Below are 23,954 nucleotides of genomic sequence, written 5' to 3' on the forward strand. Positions count from 1 at the left end.
CAGTCTGACTCCAGAAAGCTCTGTAGTATGCACTGGGCGGAGCTGGAAGCCTCTGTACATGCTGGAGCCTACAAATGCCTACACACTTAGCTGGCACGCTAAGAGAGGGCAAAGTAGTACAAAAGCATTAACTAAGTTAGAGACAGAAATGAAAACAAACTAGCTGAGGAGACCACAAGTTACTTTGCAGGTCGTGATTTGAGAGGAACAGAGGCACATGCCTTCCTGTACGGTGGATGTTTGTGATGCACAGGGAGTGGTGGTGGTGGTGGTGGTAAAGCAGGGCAGATGCAGCCAGGATTAGTCTCCAATTTAGTCAAACACATAATATGAATGATTTTATAGACTGTCAAAGTGCATCCCTTTAACAGGCACTGTATAGTGGGAAGAATATGTTATATTGAGACCACAAAGCTCTGAAATGTACAATTAAAAATATAACTGTCTTTACAGTTCAAACAGCACAAGTTTACATACATGATGGAAATTTTTTTATTTAATTATTTGCTCATAACCCTCAGTGTTATTAAATAATTTACCTAAAGGAAGGAGAGTAATGTAAATAATGCATTATTGCTACTATATAGAAATTCTGACAGAAGAAATCTAGTGATGCAATATAGACTTTAAATATCTATTCATAAAATTTGTATATTAAAAGACTGATAGGCCCACAATTTAATGTAATTTACAGAAGTGTTTGGAGACACAGTGTATCAGTAAGAACACTGTCTAAAAATCCCAATAGTTCTCCAATGAATCGAGTGAATTACAGTTTTTTGTACGTTCCCTCTTTTAGAAGACAAAATACCTTTGCATGATTTTTGTTTGTTGCAAGTTCTTAATATTACGAGAGAGTAATTATCCTAAAATAAATAGGACAACAAATTTCATTTCTATTTTATATTTTGTCATATATACAACTCATCACAAGTCAGATAACTGGTTAAATCTGAGCAATGTATTTTAGTGTCAGTATCAGTAAAGATGTGTACAGAGATCTAGCACCTGTTATTTTAAAACACAATGGAGAGTTATACATCAAATATAGTAGCTTCTCCAGTTGTGGTCATAGGACCTATATGCTGATATTAATGTATTCTAGAGTAGAATGACCTTAAAAAGGTGCTTGAAATTGGACTCATACCCATTGTTGCCTGCTGCAGTTAGACGTTACATACTTTTATTCTTATATCTTGAAACATCACCTTTAAAATTATGGGGATTTACATAGTATATGTATACTTTCATATTTATAGTTAAGACTATCCAGTCCAACATCAATTAGCTTCAGGCACTGACTGAAATTTATACTGATTGTCTTTGCAACTCATTATGCTCAAGCTCCATCAGCACTTTGGGAATCAAACCTGTAAATCATCTATACCTGTTCAACTTGTCATATGCAATTACAGCATATTATATTAGCATTATATTATTTTCTTAAAAGCATTCAGTCTAATTACAGTTGAACTGCTATTTTGACTTTATTTTCTAATGGTGTGTTTGTTAATTTAATTTACAAGAACAGCTTCTGTTCCATTACTCTCAAATGCTTAAAAGAGAAACAATATTAATTCAAGTAAAGAAAAAATTCTAGGATTTTACACCTTCTACCATTTTCTGCTACGTCAGTGTAAGGTTTCTTTTGTCAAAGAAGAGCTACCCATTCCCTTCCAACACCGTGCAATCACACATGTTTATGTCTGTGAAGTTAGCATCTATCTTCTTCTGTTTGGCAACTGTGAAATAGATTGCATCTTTCATCAGGAGTTCATCTCACTACAGGTAATTGTCATTCCCAAAAGCTATTGATATATCAACCTTCTCAAAGAAGCATGCTTTTTGTTTCTCTCTTCTTTTTTTTTTTTTTTTTAATTTAAATTAGCTATGGCTAAGGTATTAATGACACTGACACATTTCACAATAACATTATCTTTTATTAGAGATCTTATTTTACATATCCCCATAAGATATAAAACCTTCCAAGAGAATGTATCAAAACCTTCAGTTGAAATCAGTTTGTTTCAGAAATATGAGCAAGTAAACCAGACATTTAAGATAAAGGAAGGTTAAAAAAAAAAATTTCTGTAAAGGTACCACTCTGGTATGGAAAGTAATTATGAGTTTTGAAACCATTTCTTACACAGCATTGTCTTTAAAACCATAATGGAAGGCAAGGATGCTTGGTTCTCTTAACCAGTAGTTATAAACCCAGCAGCTATAGAAGTAGAAAAAAAAAGAAAAGAATATGATTAAATTAGATGATTAATTCACAGAAAAAAACAAGAGCTTAACTGAAACATCCAGTATAACAAAAATACAGCACAAGAATTCATTAAGAGTTGTTGGGGAAAAAAAACCAAAACCCAAACCCATCGACAGCGACATTCTGAACCAATTAAAGTAAAATTTATTATCAGACTTTGACTGTAGTTTTGACTTAGTTAAGGATTTCAGGAAAGGATCCCAAATTGAAGGCTGTTCTGTTGCTACACAAAAAATGCAAAATAAAGGAACAAAGATTAGATCTGCTGGTTAAGGAAGATTCAGGCATCATGATTGTACAGCTGATGATGAACAAAAAGACCAAATGCTATATGAAACATCTTTTGGAAGCAATTCCAACAGGCAAAATACTTTAAAACTTTATTGCATCAAAATTTTACGTTTCTGCCTAACAAAACCAAAATAGTATTTTGAAAACTCTCTTGCACAGAACACTTAAAAGTCTCTGAAGCATTTTAATTCTGAAGATGTAACAAAATACATGTTATGAGAAATTTCTGCTGGCAATTCTACCAAGCTTCGAGTTCCAACAAAAAATAGTATTTTCAAATACTACAGCTAAGAAAAGTTACAGTACATGTTTATTGCATGAAAACATCCATTTATTGGATTCATCTGATACTTCTGTTTGTGGTTAGTGGTTCTTATATTCTTGATATAACTTGCACCAGATCCTACTAAGTTCCATTAATTACAAAACACACAGTAGATTGAATTAGGTAGGGAAATCTACACAATCTCAACAGTGATCCAATCTGTGACAATGCATGAAATCAAAGTTTCACTTTCATTTTAAAATAGCCTGTAGCTACATGATATAATTTGATACATTGTGGAACAACAATGATGAAATTAAATACAGTAGGCAATATTAGACTTAGAAAATAGCACATCTTTTTACCAGTTATGATGACTTTTCATGCATTAGTATTAAAGATAAGCAATGATGGAAAAGTAACGCATAAGCAAGGGATAGGATAAAGAGTTATGAAGATAAATGAAGACTAGGAAATGGGATCATACTGAAGTGCGTGTTTATATATATTAACTGTAAACAGCAGCTCTACTTAGGGAAATATTTTTCACACTTGAATGGCTTCAGCACTAAATACGAATTAATATGTGAAAACAAAGCAAAAATTAAGACTCCATTCTTCAGTAATGTGAACACTGGCAATGTAAGTGAGGTTGCAAGTTTGAAAAATGTTGTCTAAAATATAGGCACGTGATTCTGAATTAACAGGTCACCAAAGTCTGTGACATGCAAGCACATGTTTTGATGGGTTTGCAAACTATGTCTTGCTTACTGTCAACTCTCTGCATCAAGTTGCAATTTCCTTGAAAGCAACTGAATTTAGATTTTACAGTAATTCTTGTTCTTTGTCTGTGTTTCATGTTATGACATCATTTTAATACATTCAAATAGTCAAAATGTTCAGAATAAGATAGCACAAACTTGGTGCAGGAGGACATAGATCAGAGTGTGGCCAGCATTGTCAAATAGGAGATACACAGCTTAAGTATTATATAAACTACTTTTCCCCCAAAAACATTAACATAGACACCAAAATGGTAACAAGACATATCAAAAAATAAGGCACATTTATCTTGATATGGTAATCTTGAAATAGAAAACTCATTTCAGAGAACATCAGTATCTAAATGAGTTTTATAAAAAATCTTGTATTCATGATAATTATGGACATTTCTCATCATACATGATAATGGAATAATTGCACATATCCCAGTGTGTCAAGTAACAAAATGGGAGTTTTATTAAACATTTCCATTGCAAAATTATTTTGTAGGTTCATGTTTTCCTATTTACATAACTCAGGTGAATGGTAGAAGTATTAAAATCTACCATCACTCATCACAAGTACTGCAGGCTTTCGTTTTACCACAATTAATAATCCCCTTTGTGTTGAATAAATTGAAATTAATTGTGGAATACATTGAGATTATTGTCATTTATAGAAATGATTGTAAATATTTGGACATTAGCTACTACACAAATATTTTACTCCATTTTATTTCCAAGCTTTATCAGGACTTTCTATGCTGAATTATTTGTACATAAATTCATCAAGGATCAGCTAAGAAGGCTGTTTAAAATCCAATCCCCTCTTTATGAAAATTAAAACACCAGAAACATCATTAGTTAGCATTTAACCTGAGATTTAATCTGTTGAGAGGTTAACATCCTTAGAAATTTCTTCACTTGTTGCATTAACTTATACTGATGTTGCCGTTTTGTGGGAAAAAAAAAAAAACAAAACAAACCAAAAAATCACCAAAAAAGTTGCTTGCAACATGGCTTTTCACTGTGTTGGTAAAAAAAAAATCATAGAATGCATGTTTTTCTCACAGTATCCAGAAGCTGGAATAATAATAATGTGCTTCTTATTGCACGAGAAACTTAGAGGAGATATAATTGCAGATTCCTCTTCTTTATCTGAGTATTAAAGCCAGATTTCATCTTAGCCGAATCCGGAACGTATTTATCTCCATAGAACTCATATTTATTTCACTTATATTTCTGGCATCCAGAGGTGAATGCATCAAAGATAAAGATGCGGGTGTAAGACTTTCCACTCTGAATTTGTTAAAGAGTTTATGCACCTTTATCTGGAAAAAAAAGAAATATTTTTAGAAAATAGAGTATATACCTTAAAATTGACTTTAACCTAATCTCCAACAATGATCCAAATGATACATCTCCTTACAGGTATCAGCATGGCAATTCTTACAAAGATTATGAATATTTTTAAGTACCAACGTCTCAAATGCCATATGCTAAATTAGATCTTTTTAGGCAGTGTTCACTTGCCACATTTCAAAGCAAGTAAGTTAAATCAATGTATTAAAAAACTGATCAGAAATATTTGGATTAAAACTCTTCTTGTTTCTAAACAAAACAACACTTACTCTTCTGCTTAAAGAAAATCCCAAACCTATTTCAAAATTTGGTTACAAAATTCCTACAGATTCATAACCATCCAGTCCATCTGTAACCCTCAGAACAAAGTTGTATGATTTATATTTCATAATTTTATGTATCACATCAATTCTATAGCAATTGCAAAACACTCAGATATTTGCAATGGTCACGTAAGTGAGTATGCGTAGACAAAGGACATGCTATAATAAGCAACAGTTTTGAAAGTAACAGTCATATATTTTTTGGATATTATTAACATGATACACTTCAGAATATGTTATTTGACTGTTTTTACTTAGTAAAGTTCTGAAACACTATTAAAAAATTATATGAGAAATACTGATCAGTGTTATATGAAAACAACGTTTACAGGAAGTTAATGAGATTAAAACTGACCGAGAAGTTTACTTCCTGATGCTTACATGGTCATTCCCACACACCAGCAGATCCGTATCTTTATCAGATGGAAAGCAGCTTTCAAGATAAACTTAACTTTTATCCTGAAAGTGTAACTCTTGAAAAATAACTACCTAGAGTTCACCTATAATTTGACTTAAATGTTTCTGCAGTACTTGTAAGGTAAGCTACCCATAAAATGTCAATATACCTTTCCCTGAGTAGTGGAACAGAGGAGACCCATGTCTCTGTTTGAAAATCTACAGTCAAATCCCTTTCTGTGAAGAATCAGAGCAGCTTCATCAGATGGCTCAGTATCTACCTACAAATAAACAAAATAAAAAATTTTTCAGAAAGTAGCAGAGCTAGAAAGACATTTTAGGACCTCATAAAATTATTGTTACCTTACGGTGATAGAGCCACTTATGCCTTAAATAATGTTCAGCATAGACTGAACAGTCATGCTTCTTTTAATGTTTGTAAGACTAAACATAGAAAGAACTAAACAGCAGAGAGTTTAGATATAGAAAGTACTACAGAATTGTCGTGGTTTAACCCCAGCCAGCAACTAAACACCACGCAGCCGCTCACTCACTCCCCCCCACCCAGTGGGATGGGGGAGAAAATCGGGAAAAGAAGCAAAACCCGTGGGTTGAGATAAGAACGGTTTAATAGAACAGAAAAGAAGAAACTAATAATGATAATGATAACACTAATAAAATGACAACAGCAATAATGAAAGGATTGGAATGTACAAATGATACGCAGTGCAATTGCTCACCACCCGCCGACCGACACCCAGCCAGTCCCCCGAGCGGTGAATCCCTGCCCCCCACTTCCCCGTTTCTGTACTGGATGGGACGTCACATGGTATGGAATACACCGTTGGCCAGTTTGGGTCAGGTGCCCTGGCTGTGTCCTGTGCCAACTTCTTGTGCCCCTCCAGCTTTCTCACTGGCTGGGCATGAGAAGCTGAAAAATCCTTGACATTAGTCTAAACACTACTGAGCAACAACTGAAAACATCAGTGTTATCAACATTCTTCGCTCTGAACTCAAAACATAGCACTGTACCAGCTACTAGGAAGACAGTTAACTCTATCCCAGCTGGAACCAGGACAGTTGAGATAAGAACGGTTTAATAGAACAGAAAAGAAGAAACTAATAATGATAATGATAACACTAATAAAATGACAACAGCAATTATGAAAGGATTGGAATGTACAAATGATGCGCAGTGCAATTGCTCACCACCCGCCGACCGACACCCAGCCAGTCCCCCGAGTGGCGAATCCCTGCCCCCACCCCCCATTCCTATACTGGATGGGACGTCACATGGTATGGAATACCCCGTTGGCCAGTTTGGGTCAGGTGCCCTGGCTGTGTCCTGTGCCAACTTCTTGTGCCCCTCCAGCTTTCTCGCTGGCTGGGCATGAGAAGCTGAAAAACCCTTGACATTAGTCTAAACACTACTGAGCAACAACTGAAAACATCAGTGTTATCAACATTCTTCGCATACTGAACTCAAAACATAGCACTGTACCAGCTACTAGGAAGACAGTTAACTCTATCCCAGCTGAAACCAGGACAAGAATACAAATGTAAGTTGTTAACCAAGGAGTTCAAAGCTCAATAGATGCACATGTACAGATTCAGAATTTAAGTGTAGCTATCACAGTTGGATTAACTGGCTTCCCAGAAAAATTACATGGTAAAACCAAAACCAAGCTAGAAATCATATGCTAATTACAACAGCCAGTTTTAAATACTCATTGTGACAATGTTCCATCAAAGCTGTCCTCTAAAATCTAACTCAGCTTAAGGTGTACATGAAACTGTACACCAAAATACAAATATTAAATAAATTTTATGCTTATAGATGAGACATACAGGGCTCTTGAGCCTCAACAGGCATCAAAGAGCAACCCGAGTAACCTACAATCTCAACTTCCTAGTTTGGACCGAATCATTAAAATCACTTAGAACAAATGGTGATAAGGATAGCATATAAATGCCTCAAATCAGAATCTTATTTTGATATATACTTCAGAAAACAAAGTCATAGCCTAGAACTGGCTGGGAAACTTCAATTTACACAAAAACTTGCTATCTTCACACCACAGGAGTGGCACATGACAAGATGTCCTTCATGCTGCAAGCTGTTCACTGTATCAGTACACTCACCTTAGTAATTTATTTTCTAAGATGCATTACTTTATTTCTTTTTTGTTGTAATTTTACATTTTTCAGCTCTTCATCTTACTACATACATAATAAGGGCATAAAAAAGATGGTTCTATCTGCAGCCATGCCAGCTCTTCGGGCTATTTTTCTCTAATTTATTTCTGGTTTACTTGTTTTCATACTGGTGCTTTTTCCCAAAAGTCTCTGCCATGAGTTAGGTTCATTTCTGGTACTTCAGTAAGTATCTATTGCCTTGGAGAAACCCATGCCAACAAGCATTAGGCACTTTGTGATGCTTTAGCTCTTGAAGGTGTAACAAACAAGAGGGGTCTTAATCTAACAGGCTTCAGATCAAAACCAGTTTTCTCATAATAAAGGAGATCTTGGAACAGCTTGAACTAGCTTCTTGGAAACCCAGCATGACACAGCTTCCTAGTATGACAAACCGATAGTATTAAGTACTCATTCAGATAATAAGAAATGGTAAACTGATAGAGTTTTCTGAGTTCCTCATTTAAAAGAGTAAAAATTTATTCATCAGTATTTGGAGTTGAAGTGAGATACTTTGCAGTAAAACATTGACTGGTAAAAACTTTGCATAGTTTACAAATCATGAATAAAACTCAGTTTGAGAAGATTTTCATGAACAACATTAGCTTACAACCACCTAAAATCAAGTTTTTAATTAATGAATGATGTCTACAGTAAGCATATTCAAACAAGCTTGCAGTACTTCATATCATTGATGGCTGAAAAAATTCTTATCCTGTTTATTGGAACAGTAGTACCACTTTCTACATTAAGTAAGGTAATAATGATGATGTGACAAAATTATTTTCTGTCTCCAACTATGAAATACCTGACTTGATTTTTACTGTTGCTGATGTGACAGTGTTGCACTTAAAAGTAGACATTGTTATGCACACAAAATAATACCATCTGCCTAAACATCAGATTAGTGAAATAATGAAATTCATACTGCAAAAGCCTGACTTCCTACAGGGTAAATTGATGTTAGAAATGACGAGCCAGTAATGGGTATCAAAACTTTCTCTATTACAGTAGAATTATCTTGCAGTAATCTGCATAACAAATGCATGTACGCATTTCAAATGATGGCATGATATTTAATCTCTCAAGTTTTAAAAATTAAATATTATCGTAATTAAAAAGATTTAAACCAGAAAGTTAATAAACAATTAATGACACCTAAGGGAAAAGAGTTTTGGTAAGTATAAACATCTATGATATAGTAGCCAACCTTTTAGAATTCTAAGGATTTTATCGTGCATGTAGCATCCATGTGTAATAAATTAAGAAGTTCTAACCTATTACCAAAGCAGGCGTAAGACAATAAGTTGCCACAGCCTCCACATCTACTTTAACTTACCTCTTCTTATATCATATCTAGGTAAATTAGATTAAGTGTATGCAAGCCTAAGGGTTGTCTGAGCAAGGATGAAGCTAATTTACATCAAATACACCTTCTAAACATGACCATGTTAACTGCATGAAAACCTGTAACAAATTTCTCAATTTTCAACAAACAACATCCTTAATCTTGTAAAACTTCACAGCATTGTTATATGACAAAAATTCCTTAACTACTGGACTATCAAATCTCTGACTGTTTTTCTTGGAAGAGCTGCCAAAGTTTCATTTGATTTTGATCTCTGAGAAATAAAATGCAGGTCTCACATCAGGCTTCTAGATGGAAAAAGAAATTTGCTAGGCTTTCTCATAAGTGGTATCCCAGGACAATGCTGCTAAAATTTTGATGAGAAAGAAAAACCATTTAAACACTTTTTTATCTGATTACTGTAAGCTAACAGACATGCATTGAAAAGTTCAAGCAACATGAGAAAAATATGTATTTATATTTAGTATAAAGGGACAAATTTACTCAGTTTTTAAATCTTGAAGCCCACTCTACTTACACTAGGCGAAATCTGTGTCAAGAAACTTAAAAACTGAGCTTTATTAAAAATTTCTTTAAATTTCATATTCCTAAGGCATTGGACTCTTCCATGACAAGATCACGTATCTTAAAACAATAGCAATATTCTTCCCACTGAGAGGAGCAGAGTTTAAAGGGAAACTAGGAATTTCCTTACATTTTTTTCTCCATTATGCTTTAATGCATTCTCATGCATTCTGATTTCTGCCTTAAATCTTAATAATACTTTAATTTTGTACTCTTTTATGTGACATTGTAATGATATAATTTCTTGAAAATCAACTTCAACAGCTAAAGCAATGGAGTAGTCATCTACATTTCTGGAAAAAATTGCATTACATAATTAGCCAGAATTATGACACTTCTCATTCAAACTTTTGGAAGACAGAGAAAGGAAGCAGAAAGTGAGGACAGATTTAAAAAGGCTATTCTGGCATGCAAGAAATTATTTGCAAGGCATAGTGCCATTTCTGCTGTCAGGAAGAACTGTTCTGTACCTATAGCGACAGTGCTCCTATCCTATGACTACTGATAACTTTCACTGTGAAATGCAAAAAGTAATGCTGCAAGCTCAAGAGCTTTCAATCAAATAATCAGTGAAATACACAATTGTGGACAGGGGAGAGATCATAGCCTCAAACAATCTTATACCAACTGGGACAGTGGGGCCGGTATAGCACAGATAAAATTGTAGAATTCACCTATAAGTAGTAACATTGAACTCAAAAAAGCAGACACAGAGCTAGCCCTCCATCTCACAGGTTTCACCGGCACATGATACAAACAAGGGGAGGAAGTTTAGGCCTTGAAAAGGGAGAGGGGACATGCTCATGAAGGTCTGCCCCTGAACCTGACATGCTGAAGCAAACAGGTGTTACTGGCTGAGGTAAATGAAGAGATTTTACAGTGAAGTGTGGAACACACACTTCACATAAGATTTATTTTCAATATGAAGCTTTCTTCTAACCCTTCAAAGGCGTAAGACCCAATAAGAATCAAGAGCTATTCCACTTTGAAATTCAAAATAAGAAACAGTCACAGCTGAAGGAGTGTACATGAGATTGAATTACTAACAAAGTGTGAGAAAGTAAACTAATTCTTTGAGTTTTAAAATAAGGATTAAGACTAAAAATGACAAACTATGATAAAACAGTAGCTAATGGCAATTTTTGCAGATATTCTGAATATAATCTGAGGTTATTATAGATGAGCAGTTTTACCTCAGCCACCATGGAAACCCTAAGGGAGAAGGGACAACTGTAGTTTGTAAGTAAGTGCTGCAGAATTAAAAAGGGATTTCATCTATGGTAACAGCACTGGTGAGTGATACTGCAATACACCATAAAGTTAATATACCCACATTTTAAAAAGTGTTGAAAAACTTAGAAGAATTTATAGAAGAGCTGGTGGAAGAAGGATGCACAAACAGTTCTACTTCTATAATTTATCAAACAGAAAATTGAAATATGGTGGTTACAATTGTGTAAGTTCCTTTGCAAAGAAAAAAATATTGAGTACAAAATAGTTTTTTTTTATCTGGTGGTTTGTTTTTCAGGGTCCTTTTGGGGTTGTTGTTTTTTTTTTTTTTGTAAACCTACCAGACAGCAGTTTCACAGGAACAAAGGATTGTAAGCTGATGTTAGAATAATTAAAATAGGTCTTGTATTTAAGCTTAAAAATATTTTAACAATTTATTCCTGTGGATGTTAGGATGCAGTAGATTTTCTTTCAGTCTTCCAAATGGAATCAGATGGGCTTAAAACTATATGCTTTATTAAAAACACAAATTATTGTACTCAGAAGAAAGTCTAATGACCTTAAATTTAATTCTTCTTAATACAGAAGAGGCCAAAATATATGATCCCTTCTGCTCTTCAACTTTGGGAATGCATTGAAATGTGCCCTCTCCAGAGACAGAAGAATGTACTGTGCATACTATTATGTTGTGAAAAAACAATTCCTGTATTTCACGTTACTCAAACAGACACAAGTCTCTAGTTCCTGCAGAATTAAGAAAAACTAGTCATCACGCTGCAGTTTATCATATTATATAACCCCCCCCAAATTACTTTCCTAGAATAAAGTATTTGATTAAACTATATTAATAAGCTGTATAATGTGTTTGCTCATAAAAATAGTGTTTTGACCTTACCTTTGATTGGATTGTCCTCAGATTGACTATATGCATGTCACAAGGTGTGGATGACATGAGTGGAGAAAAAGTATTTAGCATCTCTGGGACACCTGAATCTGCATATGTTGTCATTAGAATTACAGGATGATTTAAGAAAGAAGAAGTCATATGGCTAAGAAGTGAGGGAAAACTGACTGATGCCTTCTCTTCATTCTGCAAAATATAAGAGAAAATATTTGCAAACTCAAGTTAATATACCATCATGTCTAAATTTTGAAACCCACTTACTTTATACATGATTCCATTAATTTAATAGAAAATTGTAATTTATAGACTGTCCATTTAATTACTTTTGGAAACTTCTGATCATCCATTAATTCTCTTTTACTACTACGTATACTTCCTGTTTTTACAAATCATTAGTACATCTTTCAAATGATCATTAGATGACACCTCATTTTACACTGTTCCTCATTTTTCTGCGTTACCCCTTAATGTGTAAACAATGTAGTTTAGAGACAGAAACTAGCTACTACTTCAGCGAGTTGCTATCTATTCAGTGTCTACTTGAATACTGACAGCCAGCTAGTCTTCTGCAGGCTTCCTCTTCTGCATACATTTTCTGTCCTGTATTTCTTATATACTTGCTTCAGATTCATCTACGTTGTATCCTACATCCCTCTTTCTTTTAAAATCTAACTTCTTAAAACTGTTTGCTGGAAGAAATTGCAACCAGCATCTTTGTCTTAGTCCACAATGCAAAGGATTTCTTTCAGCAGTTTTATTTCAATGCTATGCCAGCAGGAACTGAAAGGACTCTCTCCCAAGATTTTACAAGTTTTGTACCTTCCCAAGTTTTGTATTTCCAGTGCTTTTACATGGTTGCAGAAGCTGTGTTACAAACCCGAGACGACCAAGTCTTACATATTCACAACAGTTAAAGCTCCATAGAAGCCAGAAAAGAAAACAAAGGAACTTTAAAAAGGCAATTTCTGTTTTAGAAAGTCAGTGAAGATAAGGTAGAAGTGGGTGAATACTTATTTTGCTCTTCTTTTTCCTTGCATACTTAATCAGATAAATCCCTGCTTGTTTATAGTTAAACAGGTGATTTTTAGTGAAAACTTTGCAGAAAGTTTACTGAAAACATAGTACCTTAAGCCTTGATATCTTAAATTTGCATTTCATGATAGATGAAAACATGGGGATAAAAAATAAATGGGAGATACTTAAAGGAAAGGGGAGGATTATTTATCAGTTTATAATGGACAACCATAACAGTAATTCCTGTTTTGGGGTGCGTATGCATGTATGCATATTTATTAATACCTCTTCAGTAGCATTAAATACACCTGACAGTGTAGCAATTGAAAATATGCCAGAGCTGAATTGATGATAATTTGTTTTATTCTTAGTGCTTTTCTTAGTGACGACTAACACTGTTTGCCTCTTTGGTAGTTACTAAGCATTGAGGATAGTATTTTTATAGATCTATTATGACACCTGAATTACTTTCAAAAAATGGTAATAGTTGATAGTTGTAGAGGATTGCTCCTCCATGTGCCTCACTACATTTATTTATATTGAATTCCATCTGCCACTTTACTGCATGCTTAATCAGTCTTGAGTCCTCCAATTCCTCAGTTAGCCTTAATTTTTTTTTTACCACCTTGAATAGTTCAGCACCACTGGCAAACTTCATTGTCATGATTTTCTTCTTTTCCAATTAAAGTATGAGCAAGCTTGCTCTAAGTACAGCTAAAGCTAAAAGTCTTTAGTTCAAGTGACTGCATGCGCACTCTACCCACAGGGAAAATGTGCATATATATGTTCTTTCAAAGAAGAATTTACTGGTTCACCTCAGAAGGAACATTGTTGACTCCGTTGCCATAGATGTGCTAAAGTCAGTCAAAACATTTTATCAACAATTTTCTTACTATTATTCAGTCTTTTTTTTTTCTGTAAAGTTGATTGCTTGCATCTGAGAACTTAAAAAAAGGTCTCCTAGAATATCTTACAAATTACACATGAATCAGTCAAATAATTTATTCATCTTATTAAAATATTTAAAACAAAAGATGTATCAAAAGCTCTTGCAACTGGTTCCCAGTTCTAGGCATGTTACCTAAGAAAAAGCAGAAGACAAAACTACTGTCCAGCAATAACAGTTATTTGAGATCAGTTTTTCATATGCACATTTAAACAATGGACATTCATACTGAAAGCATTTGAGATCAGCGATTTTGCCTAAACAGAATTAACGTTCAGCCATTTCCTCTACTTTAAACTATTCCCTAACATACACTACAAACACGTTGAAGTAAGAAGTACGTCTCACATCCAACACAGTTCTCCTCAACTCCAGGTTTCTCAGATTTAAGGGACTCCAAGGAGTTGGGAGGAGAAACAACTTTTTTTTTTTTTTAATGTTTTATCTACATGCAAATTCTCACTGTAAGACATCCCAAATACTTACTTGGAGAAGGGCCACAGTTTCTTATGGGAAGAGTGACTGAAAAATCATTCTACTAAGTGCAATTTTATGCCTGGAAGTACAGTGCTTGCTGAAAACAAACAGAACTCATTTAGATGTCCTCATAATTTCAGAAACAGATATTCCTCTGAAAATCCCACCAAGGTCATTTGAGAGGAAGAGACATGAGATCTTTCTGAAGGCTTCTGTTCTACGTACAGAAAAATACTGTTTACATAAACACAAGCATGATATCCATGAGTCAAAACCTTGCCCAAATCCCAGAGATCAGCAGTACAGGAAAAAATGGGAGGCAAGTTTGTATATTGGCTGACATGAAAGTAAAAAAATAGCCCATGGTAAAAGTATCAGATGAATCCTCAGCCTTGTCTAGGAAAAGATAGCACTGGGCAGGTCAATCTTCTAGGACAGAATCCTTCAAAGCTTTCTCTAAGGCTAACAGAAGTAAGGAGAATAAAAAACCAGTGTTTTTAATATAAAGATGCAGTAACGTATATTGCAGTTGAGAAACCAGGAAAGATGGAAGGAAAGACACTGGAAACTTTGAAGAAGAATGTGGGAGGGAGAGAATCATTTACTATTAATGGGCAGTGGGACAAAATCCCTAGGTAACCTGCAGCAGAACCATAAAGAGTGGCTCCTCAATTCCTAGATTCTGGAAATAACTAAGGATTGCAGAGAAACACAGTCTTGAAGGATTCTGGCAAATGCTAGAACCAGAGCTGATTCAACTCAGCTCATTTTTGCTCCCACTGTGTTTGGATGTTTTATCATGGGCATAAGCATTGTACTTAAGCATTATCCACTTTGAAACTTTGAAAAGCTGCACTAAGTCTTAGGTGGAGATTTTATCTTGAATCTTGTATTCCCACATCTGGAACCACAGTCAGCTTTGGATGACTGCACCAACAGAAGTGCAGTATTCAGTCAATCTATGTAATAGCAATGGGAATGGAGAATACAGCAGGTGTAAAAGCTGCCAGGAGACCAAGGGAAATAGAGTTTTTCAAATACTGTGAAGACAATGCTATCACAGAAGATCCAGAAGGGACACTTCAAATCCCACTCCACCCTTGGTACATCACAGTCATGAAAGGATTGGAGTATATCCTTCCCCTCCCAATCTAGTGATCCAAAATTTAAACAGGACTCTGGGGAAAGAGAGATGGGAAGGGTTTGCATGTACAGACAACAGATTTGGAACAATACTCTATACGCACATTCACTGCGTGGGCGGCTTTCAGCAGTACTCTGCTGATGCTAAGTCAGAAGACATAGTCCCACAGTCTCCATCTAATTAAGGTACTGCTCTCTCAAAAGTGGCATTATTTCCTCAACTTCAATGACAGTGTTTAGCACTCAAAGTGTGAATGGAGCTCCACTGACAGCCTTACAAACATTATGCACTGGCAAGATTCTGATGAATGCCACTGATATAGCTGAGTGCTGGCTTAATGAGCTCTAATCAAAGCAAATACTGCTTTTTTTAACTACCTTACAGCACATTCATATACAGTTATCCAATTAGAAACTGTGTTGAAATACAACCCCTTGAATGACTGTGCAATAGATGTAAACAAATCCTCACATAGGATCTTTCCTTGTCATCAAAAGTAAGGTGAACAATTTTAAACTTTTAGTTTTGAGAAAAAAACAAATGAACAAACCACACTCCAGTATAACCTTAGGTTACAATTTGCAACAAGTTCTAAGAATGGCCTCATCTGCAAAAAGTGCCCTTATATCAGAAATGAGCTATTTTATCAATAAACGGAGGATGGAACAGATTAAGAAAAGACTCAAAGGGTTTTCTGGTAAGAGTTTAAATTGAGGAACTGAGGTCCTTAATTAGAGGGGAAAAACACTAATTAGACTCTTCAGAAATCACTCAGTTATTGAATGGAAAAAGAAATGGAAAATACTGTAAAGAAGAAAGTAAAGCTGAAGCTGTTGATAACTGGACTTCAACTGAGCTAAGAGAGAAAAAAATAACTTTTCAACACAGACAAGCAGTCTAAAATTTCCCATACGAAAGTGAGGAAAGGAAACTGAGGCAGGCAGAATATCAAATCACAAATCTTGACTATTTACTCCTTCTCTAGACTGTTCTCTGCTGTGAAGAACCCTAGTCAGGAAAGAAATTTAATTATAAGTCCAAAACCCCACCAGCATCCAAACTATCTGATCAAACATCCTGAAATGTGGATGCTGACTTTGGACGTCAGTGCATTCAAATAAAAGCTGGAAACAGATAGAATTCTGGGCCTGCTAAATCAAGGGATGCAGATTAAAATAGTCTGATACCAAACCACCTGGACTATTCCTGGAAGAAAAAAGTCTCTCACTCTTATGTTGTTTGAGGAAACAATTTTTATCAACTTTCTCTGCCACGCGTTCAGAAAACCAACTGGCAGCACTCTTCAAAGAAGAATGTTTCTGGCCTGGAAAATCCAATCCGTGGAGTAAAAAGACTCTTCAGAGCATCTCCAGTCCAAAACGTAGGGAGACAATATTATTAAGTATCTCTCCATCATAATCTGGCAACTGACAGCAACTGACATGGTCAGCCAAAGAAGCTAAAGGTTCCCAAAGACAAACATGGAAAGAAAAATTTGTTCCTTTCTGTACAATCCAAAAATTGACAATCCATCTGCATGTTTCATGAGAAGCTGCTTCTACATGAGAAACTGGTTGGGTAATACTGTGCTAGCCTGCTTATAGGTGAGAAACAAATGGCAGACAACATCACTGACTATGTGAATATGCAGTTTTATAACACATGACAAAAATAAGTGACAGGTATGGACAGATGCCTTAGCTTTAAATTACATACATTCTTCCCCAAATGCAAACATCTTGAATCCTTTACTATGTAGAGTACTCCCCACTTGAGGAAGGAGGTGTCTATAAACAGGAAGAGAGTGAGAACATTGCACAACAGTCTTGCACACACATTGCCCTAAAGCTCCCAACTTGGAAGAGTAATTCAGATTTTATCTGGGCCTCGTACTAGTCAAATTCATGAAACTGACATCAAACAGTAAATGGTTTCAACTTAGTTGCAGGCTTTACACACAAGACTAACTGGCTGTTAACCTCACCAAGTGAAAATCAGATCCACTTGCTTTAAATTCATCCAAAGTTGCACATTGCAATACAAAAAGAATAATCAGTCTGACAAGTTCTGAAAGTCCTCTAGATATGGATGTACCATTCTCTTTCTTCTGAGATCAATGTCTGGAGCTAGATTTTTGTATGCCTGTAAAAACTCCTAGTGCTTTTGAGAAGGAGAGAAGGATATTCAGTAACAGGGCTTACACCCATAATGCAACAAATAGCCATTAGTCACTGATGAAAATTGGTTAAATTGTTCTGAGGTGAATAATTCCTTTCCAGTGTCCAAGAGTGCAATGCTGATGTAACCATGTGTCAAAGAAAACACTGACCATCACTTCAAGCAGCTTTCAGACTGGCTGGTGGTTGTAGAGAGAATTTTGTATGGAAATCAAACAGGGTGATAGGAAGATTTTCTCTGAGCAGTGGGATTCGGAACACCTAAGACCTCAAAGCTGCCCAAGAATCTTCAGCAGAACAATCTTCAGGTAATCTCTGTAAAAAAGCAGGTCCTCTACAATGAATTAGACTTTTAGGGAGGCCTGGATAAATTGCAACCAAAAGTAACAGCCACAAATGTGAGTACTGAACAGGCAGCTACCCTGAAATCTCACCAAGACTATGAACAAGAATACAGATGGCAGATTATTTTCTGCTATACTAGACCATCAGTCCTTCCTGAAATCCTGGGGAGCAAAAATCCTGAAAAATATAAGGATTAAATCTGTCAGAATTGTTCACATATACACATTTGTCAACACTGAAATATTCATCAGTTATGTCACAGTTTTGCACATCAAAGCATAAATTCTTTTGGCAGTATGTTTTAAGTCCTTTATTGAGAATCTTGATCTGGAATGCTTAGGGTTTTTTGATAGCTGCTGAAGTGACGAGCAAAGGAGGACTCAACTGAGCAGACAAAAACTGGTATTACCTCTTTACCTCAGGGAATGGAAATTTTTCTGTCAATTCACTTGGAGGCTGTTACACTGGAAACGCATTTCTGCCACACTAGGTGAAAGGGGTACCCGGAGGCTGATTATAGAATAAATTAAAATTCTGAGGCACTGTAAAATATCCATGAGGCTGTGAGTTGGTTCAGAGTGACTCTAAAGTCACCACAGTTTCTGTACTGCCTGTGGATTCTTAGCTGGCACTGAGACTGCAGGTGAGGAAACCTGGGACTGCTTCAGGGAACCAAATCCAGGGAAATTTGGACCCACAGTTCTCCCCAGTCTGCTAGAGCTAAATTTGGTAGTCTCTAAGACCAAGGGGTCTCCTCTCATCCCATGTTGACAGATGGGAGCCTGCTGTGCTTCTGCTCCTCCAAGACCAGGCAGGAGAAAGGCAGAGCTTGTATTCCCAATAGGCGTGCACACACACACAGCCAGCCATACAAGTGAGTAGAGAGCAGCACCTTTACCAGCACCCACATAAACACAGAGCTCCTGGGTAACATGAGCAGAACCCTGACTGTGCCCTCCAGCTGATCAGGTCTGAAGTTCATCAGTCAAAGACCCTCACTTTCTTGATTCACAAGTACACTCAACAATCACTGATCCCTCAAAAATCAGGGTGGACTTTATGTCCGTCTGACATCCAGGCCTGGACCTTAGGCCTCTCAACCATTCACCAGCTCAGACTTCACATCCTTCCAGATGCCGGCCCCTACCTGTCTGCTTGAAGTTTGTTAGCAGTTTACATGCACACACATTAAAAACAGGTCTTGCCAGCAAATGGCAGCCAGTTGCACTGGTGCCTCCATCCCATGGTCTCTCTCTCTCCAATAGCTGACACCCAGACCTCTTATTCTACTTGCTTCCTAGTCTTTCCTGAAGTTGGCTAATGGCTCACACAGATTCAAAAAAGGTTGTGCACTCACACAGAAACCAGATTTAATAAGAATACAGCATAGGCTGTGGTGATCAAGCACTGGACTTGATCAGACCCTTTTACACCCTTTTTATCCCTCTTTTTCCCACTTGTTCCTCCTTGATCCTTCTCTTTCAACTCCTATGTCCCTTCCACTGAACAACCCATAACAAGCCTCTTAATTTTTTTTTTTTCCCCAAACAAGTCTAAAATTCTCTCCGTCCTCCAAATCCTGTAAGTCCTGGACCCCTGTAGGCAATAATGCCCTTAGTCTGCATGAACTGATTTCTGCTGAGTTGTCTTGTTGGGTTTCACACCAGGAACAATCTAATCTTCTTCCCTTCATGGTCTCATGAGCAGCCAGTTCAGCATGTTCCACTCCTCCCTGGTCAGGTTCCTTCGCTTCCTTCACCTATCACTGTTCCCTTGATGACTGTCAGGTCCTGGCGTTTAATTTAGTTAGTCTTTAATCAGATGCCATAATAGCAGTCAAGTTCTATAAACAGATCATTTGAAGAACAGCTGCTCGCTTGTCTACAGAAGAGTGCAGATAGCAAAGAAAGTAACTAGTCACCATAACCATAAGCTCACCACCATAATTACTGAGGTTGACAAATATGCAGCCATCAGTATAGTTGGATGAAACTACAAAAGCAGATAGACAGCATGACATGCTTGTCTCAACAATAAAAGTATTTTATACTTTAGTTATAGCTGCCTCTCCCACTGATTTTATTTCTTCTCTTCTAATTCTTCTTACAGTGTTTATATTGTTCCATAATGGTGCAGGAGGAAGGAGGAGGGACTTAATGCCTAAACATATAACCCATTCTGGAGTCATGGAAAGGACATGGTGCTAGATTTTGTTTCCTGTTGATTGGGAAGAGCTTATCCTGTTCCCGATGATGGCAGAACACAGTGATCAGAAATTTTCTGGAGTTCTGCTTTGATGAGGAAGTAGGTAACCAAACTGATGCTAAAGACAGAAACTATGCAATGATATCTCCTGATTTTTGTCCTCCAGAAAAGCTATCTGCATTGGAATTATGCTGCTCATGTGAAGTTCTTGCTGCTGATGGAAACTGCTTGTTCCACGTGCAAGGAGATTGCCCCTCCAGAGTTATTTCACTTGAGAATACAAGAAGCAGCAGCAGCTGAACTTGCAGCCTTTCTCCCTCCTTTAAGAAGGATTCTGCCGTACCACCAGAGCTTGCAGCAGGAATGAGTAAGGCCTTCCTAGAAATGATGATACAGAAATGTTTAAATTTAAGACCTCAAATTGCACCAGCTCAAATAAGCTCAGAAAAGACCTTAAAGAGGTCTACCCTCCTGCTCTGGTGAATCATATGGGCTAAAAGTGGAGAGACCAGGTTTGAATACAATGCATACTACTGAAGTAAAATACTTTCTTTCTAAACAGAGCTGGCAGACAGTTATGCACAAATGAAGATGAATAAAAACAACCAAAGGAAAGTAATTCACTGTAGAGATGTACACACATACACAAAAAAAACCACAAAAGAGACACAGGTATAAGTCTAGAAATCAGAGGAAGACAGTCCTCTGTACTACCTACTTCACCATGAGCCAGCTACAATGAGTGGCTGCTGCCCTGTTGTAAGGTGAGAACATTCACTCCCTACAGCTTTGGACACTATCACATGAATGGAGCTTAGAGAGAAATCCATCTTTATTTAGAACCTTTCTGCAACACATCGTTGTCACAGTGTCAAGAAAAAACATTTGAAAGAAATTAAGCTGTAAGGTGCCCTGGCATAAAAGCAAGGACAGTGCTGGCCTGAAAGCAGATGGTATTTGTAAATAAATAAGAGATGGAAACACTGTTCTTGAGCAGCAGACACAAACTTCCAGTGTAAGAAATACAGTATCATCTATATAGTAGTTAGCAGTAATGATAACTTAAATGTAGTGTTTTAAGGAAAGCTGTAAAGAACTAACACATACCTGAATCTTTCTTCCAATTAAATAAGAAATAAGTGGACCTCCCTTACTAAATATATGTGGCAAGGCTTTAAAGAAGATGCATTGTGTTCTGTGTGAGAGGAAGAGAGGGAAATGTCTTTTTCTTTTCTTCTGTGGCCACCATAAAACCACAAAACTTTAAAGTTCAAGATTTTGTAGATAGTTGATTTCACTATGGTAGTCATAATTAAAAATGATATTAGAATATCTGAGGTTATCACACATGGGCTTCAAAGTGCTTCTAAATGGTAGTAGTTAAGCCAATGTTGAGTTTCTGCTTTTTTGAAATATCAAGTTAATTATGCTTGTTAAGGTGGGGTTACGCATAGCATAGCAATGCACAGTATACTGTATAGCTACATGAAACCTATGTATGCATTATAAATATGCACCCCAAGTAATTTGCAAGTGCAACTCAATAATCAGACAGAAATGGCTATATCACCAAGCATATATTTTCAGAGAAAGTGGATACTGACAGATATTTAATATTAAAAAAAGAGTAGTTGTATATGGTGGAAGAAAAGGTGTTTGATTATGACGGCCACATAACTGCCTGTATCATTGTTTCTCTAAACAACTTCCCCCAAACCACAGCAGCTATTTGAGCCATTGAATCCTGGCCCTCTGTGTGAGACTAGGCTATAAATCCAGTTACATAAATTGAGCAAGTCAAGGCAAGGTATGAAATAGGAATCTGAAGAAGAAAGTATGGGCCTGGCATGGCATCTTTTCTCCACCTATGTCACTGATGAAATAAAGATATTACCACTGCCTATAAATCCTATTTCATCCATATTCTTATACTAACATAGCACAGTAAAGCCCAGAAAGTAAAAAGGTATCAATGCTTATTTTTAACAAAACTTATAATAAATGTAAAATAAAGAGTCTATATTTTCAAAAATAAATAAACATTTACTCTTTTGGCAAGCAAGTATTGATAACTGTACTCAGTTTCATTCTCAGCTAAATAATAATCCCTTCAATTTAAAAATGAAATGCATTCACTTCTTGCTTAACAATGTGAGGAAAAAGAAGAATGAATATTAGGAGAGAAGTCAAAGCCAGAGCCAAAAAATCCTTGCAAGGACAAAATGAACATGTAAGCGAAGTTAGTTACAGCTAGTAGGAGGAGAAAAAGGTGTATATAGAAATTGTATCAAAACACAGCAACAATATCAACAGGGGTCTGAGGGACACAGTTATCAATAAATCAGGTGAGTATAATGTAAAGTGAAATGAGATTTGCCCAGCTTTTAATACATACATAGCTTACTGAATGAGCAATACCATCATTCTGAATACACCTTCTGTAGTATTCTGTTTGGGGGTAGGGGGAAACTTAAGCAAAACAAATCAACCTGAAGTCTTTTGCACAGTGGCAGTATCAGCATGAGTATTTACTACTGGCTAGATGAGCTAGAATTCCATAGCCAAAAACCAGGTAACATTAGGATTAGGGACTTAGTAGAATACAGGCTACCTGAGTATGCTTGCGATTATTAAGAATTCTACCTACCCACTGGACAGGTCAATCTTATGCTTCAGGACATTCATGTGGTTTGATTCTGCCATTAAAATATACTGTCCAGGGTGGGGTTGGGGAAGGAAAAAAATATTTTGGAGATGTAAATTAAAAGAAACTTTCGGTTGATATTGTCATAACCAAAAACCTCCACAGTAATTACACCAAAGTGATGCACATCTATTTTAATTAATTTTAAAGAATTGCACATCCTACACTTCACACACTCTCCTTTTATAGGGAAGTTTCCCAAAGAGCAGAAAAAATCCTGTTTTTCAGAACTGTTTTTGAGAAAAGACAGAATGAAATGTTTCTGAATATACTTTGGAAAACCTTGTACCAGCAAAGATGCCAAGTGATCAAAACTCTCTCCTCCTATAGCTTCCACGGTTCCTCAAGTCAGTAACAAAATAGGGCTTGACAACAAAATTAGGGTCAGTGTGTGAGTCACACTGCAGCCAATTACATATATAAATTGCATATAAGTTCTTCATAATTTTTCCAACAGGGCTATTTTCAAACTATTATAACAACTACCTTCTGAGTAACAATGCACTAAAAAAATATGTTTGTACATTTAACAAAACATAAAGGGGACTACTATCCTTCCTTACTTTAACACATCTGAAACAGTTACATGAATCAGAAAACGTGACTTATGCCCAGATAAATTTTGAAAAACAAAATGCTAGAACACTCTTATTATAGCAAAGGGGAATTCCAGATATAACACCAGAAAGATAATATTTCCTTAAAACGTCTTGCTTGGCTACTGGGGGTTGTGCACACCGTATCAGTTGGGCCAACAGCACCTCTTTGATTGTGCCAACTCCCCCATAGCTTTGATCCCCCTTCTTTTCAAGTCCCTGCAAGACTGTGTAAGAACCAACTGCCTCTAAAGGCAGCTATTTAAAACCATTGCAAGCTCAGCAGGAAGGGTGGGGGAAGGAAGGTAGATGCTGCAACAAAGGTACCCAAAACACATCAAAGATTTTTGATTGTAGCAGGTAACTGGCCCTTCTCCTTTGAAAGATTCTCAGCAACTTGCACAGAATCTTTCAAAACT

The 23,954-nt window shown here is 36.3% G+C and overlaps 1 protein-coding gene across 5 annotated transcripts in view; it reads right to left on the reverse strand.

Annotated features, from left to right (window-relative positions):
• Positions 1–1,919: 1,919 nt before the first annotated feature.
• The window catches only part of MAN2A1 (mannosidase alpha class 2A member 1), a 130,028-nt gene continuing 107,993 nt past the window's right edge, over positions 1,920–23,954 (reverse strand). For 3 of the 5 annotated variants that reach the window (XM_052776481.1, XM_052776484.1, XM_052776483.1), the window contains exons 20-22: positions 11,919–12,113; positions 5,838–5,948; positions 1,920–4,917 (exon numbers count right to left, since the gene is read on the reverse strand). In XM_052776481.1, coding sequence (XP_052632441.1) covers positions 4,765–4,917; positions 5,838–5,948; positions 11,919–12,113 — 459 coding nt within the window. In that variant the 3' untranslated portion in view covers positions 1,920–4,764. Of the gene's footprint in view, positions 4,918–5,837; positions 5,949–11,918; positions 12,114–14,373; positions 14,462–14,483; positions 20,614–23,954 lie in introns of those variants that run through there. The other 2 variants (XR_008233440.1, XM_052776482.1) reach the window with 2 other exon arrangements.

The sequence above is a fragment of the Harpia harpyja genome, chromosome Z (genome assembly GCF_026419915.1).
Source record: "Harpia harpyja isolate bHarHar1 chromosome Z, bHarHar1 primary haplotype, whole genome shotgun sequence".
In the NCBI taxonomy this organism is placed as follows: domain Eukaryota; kingdom Metazoa; phylum Chordata; class Aves; order Accipitriformes; family Accipitridae; genus Harpia; species Harpia harpyja.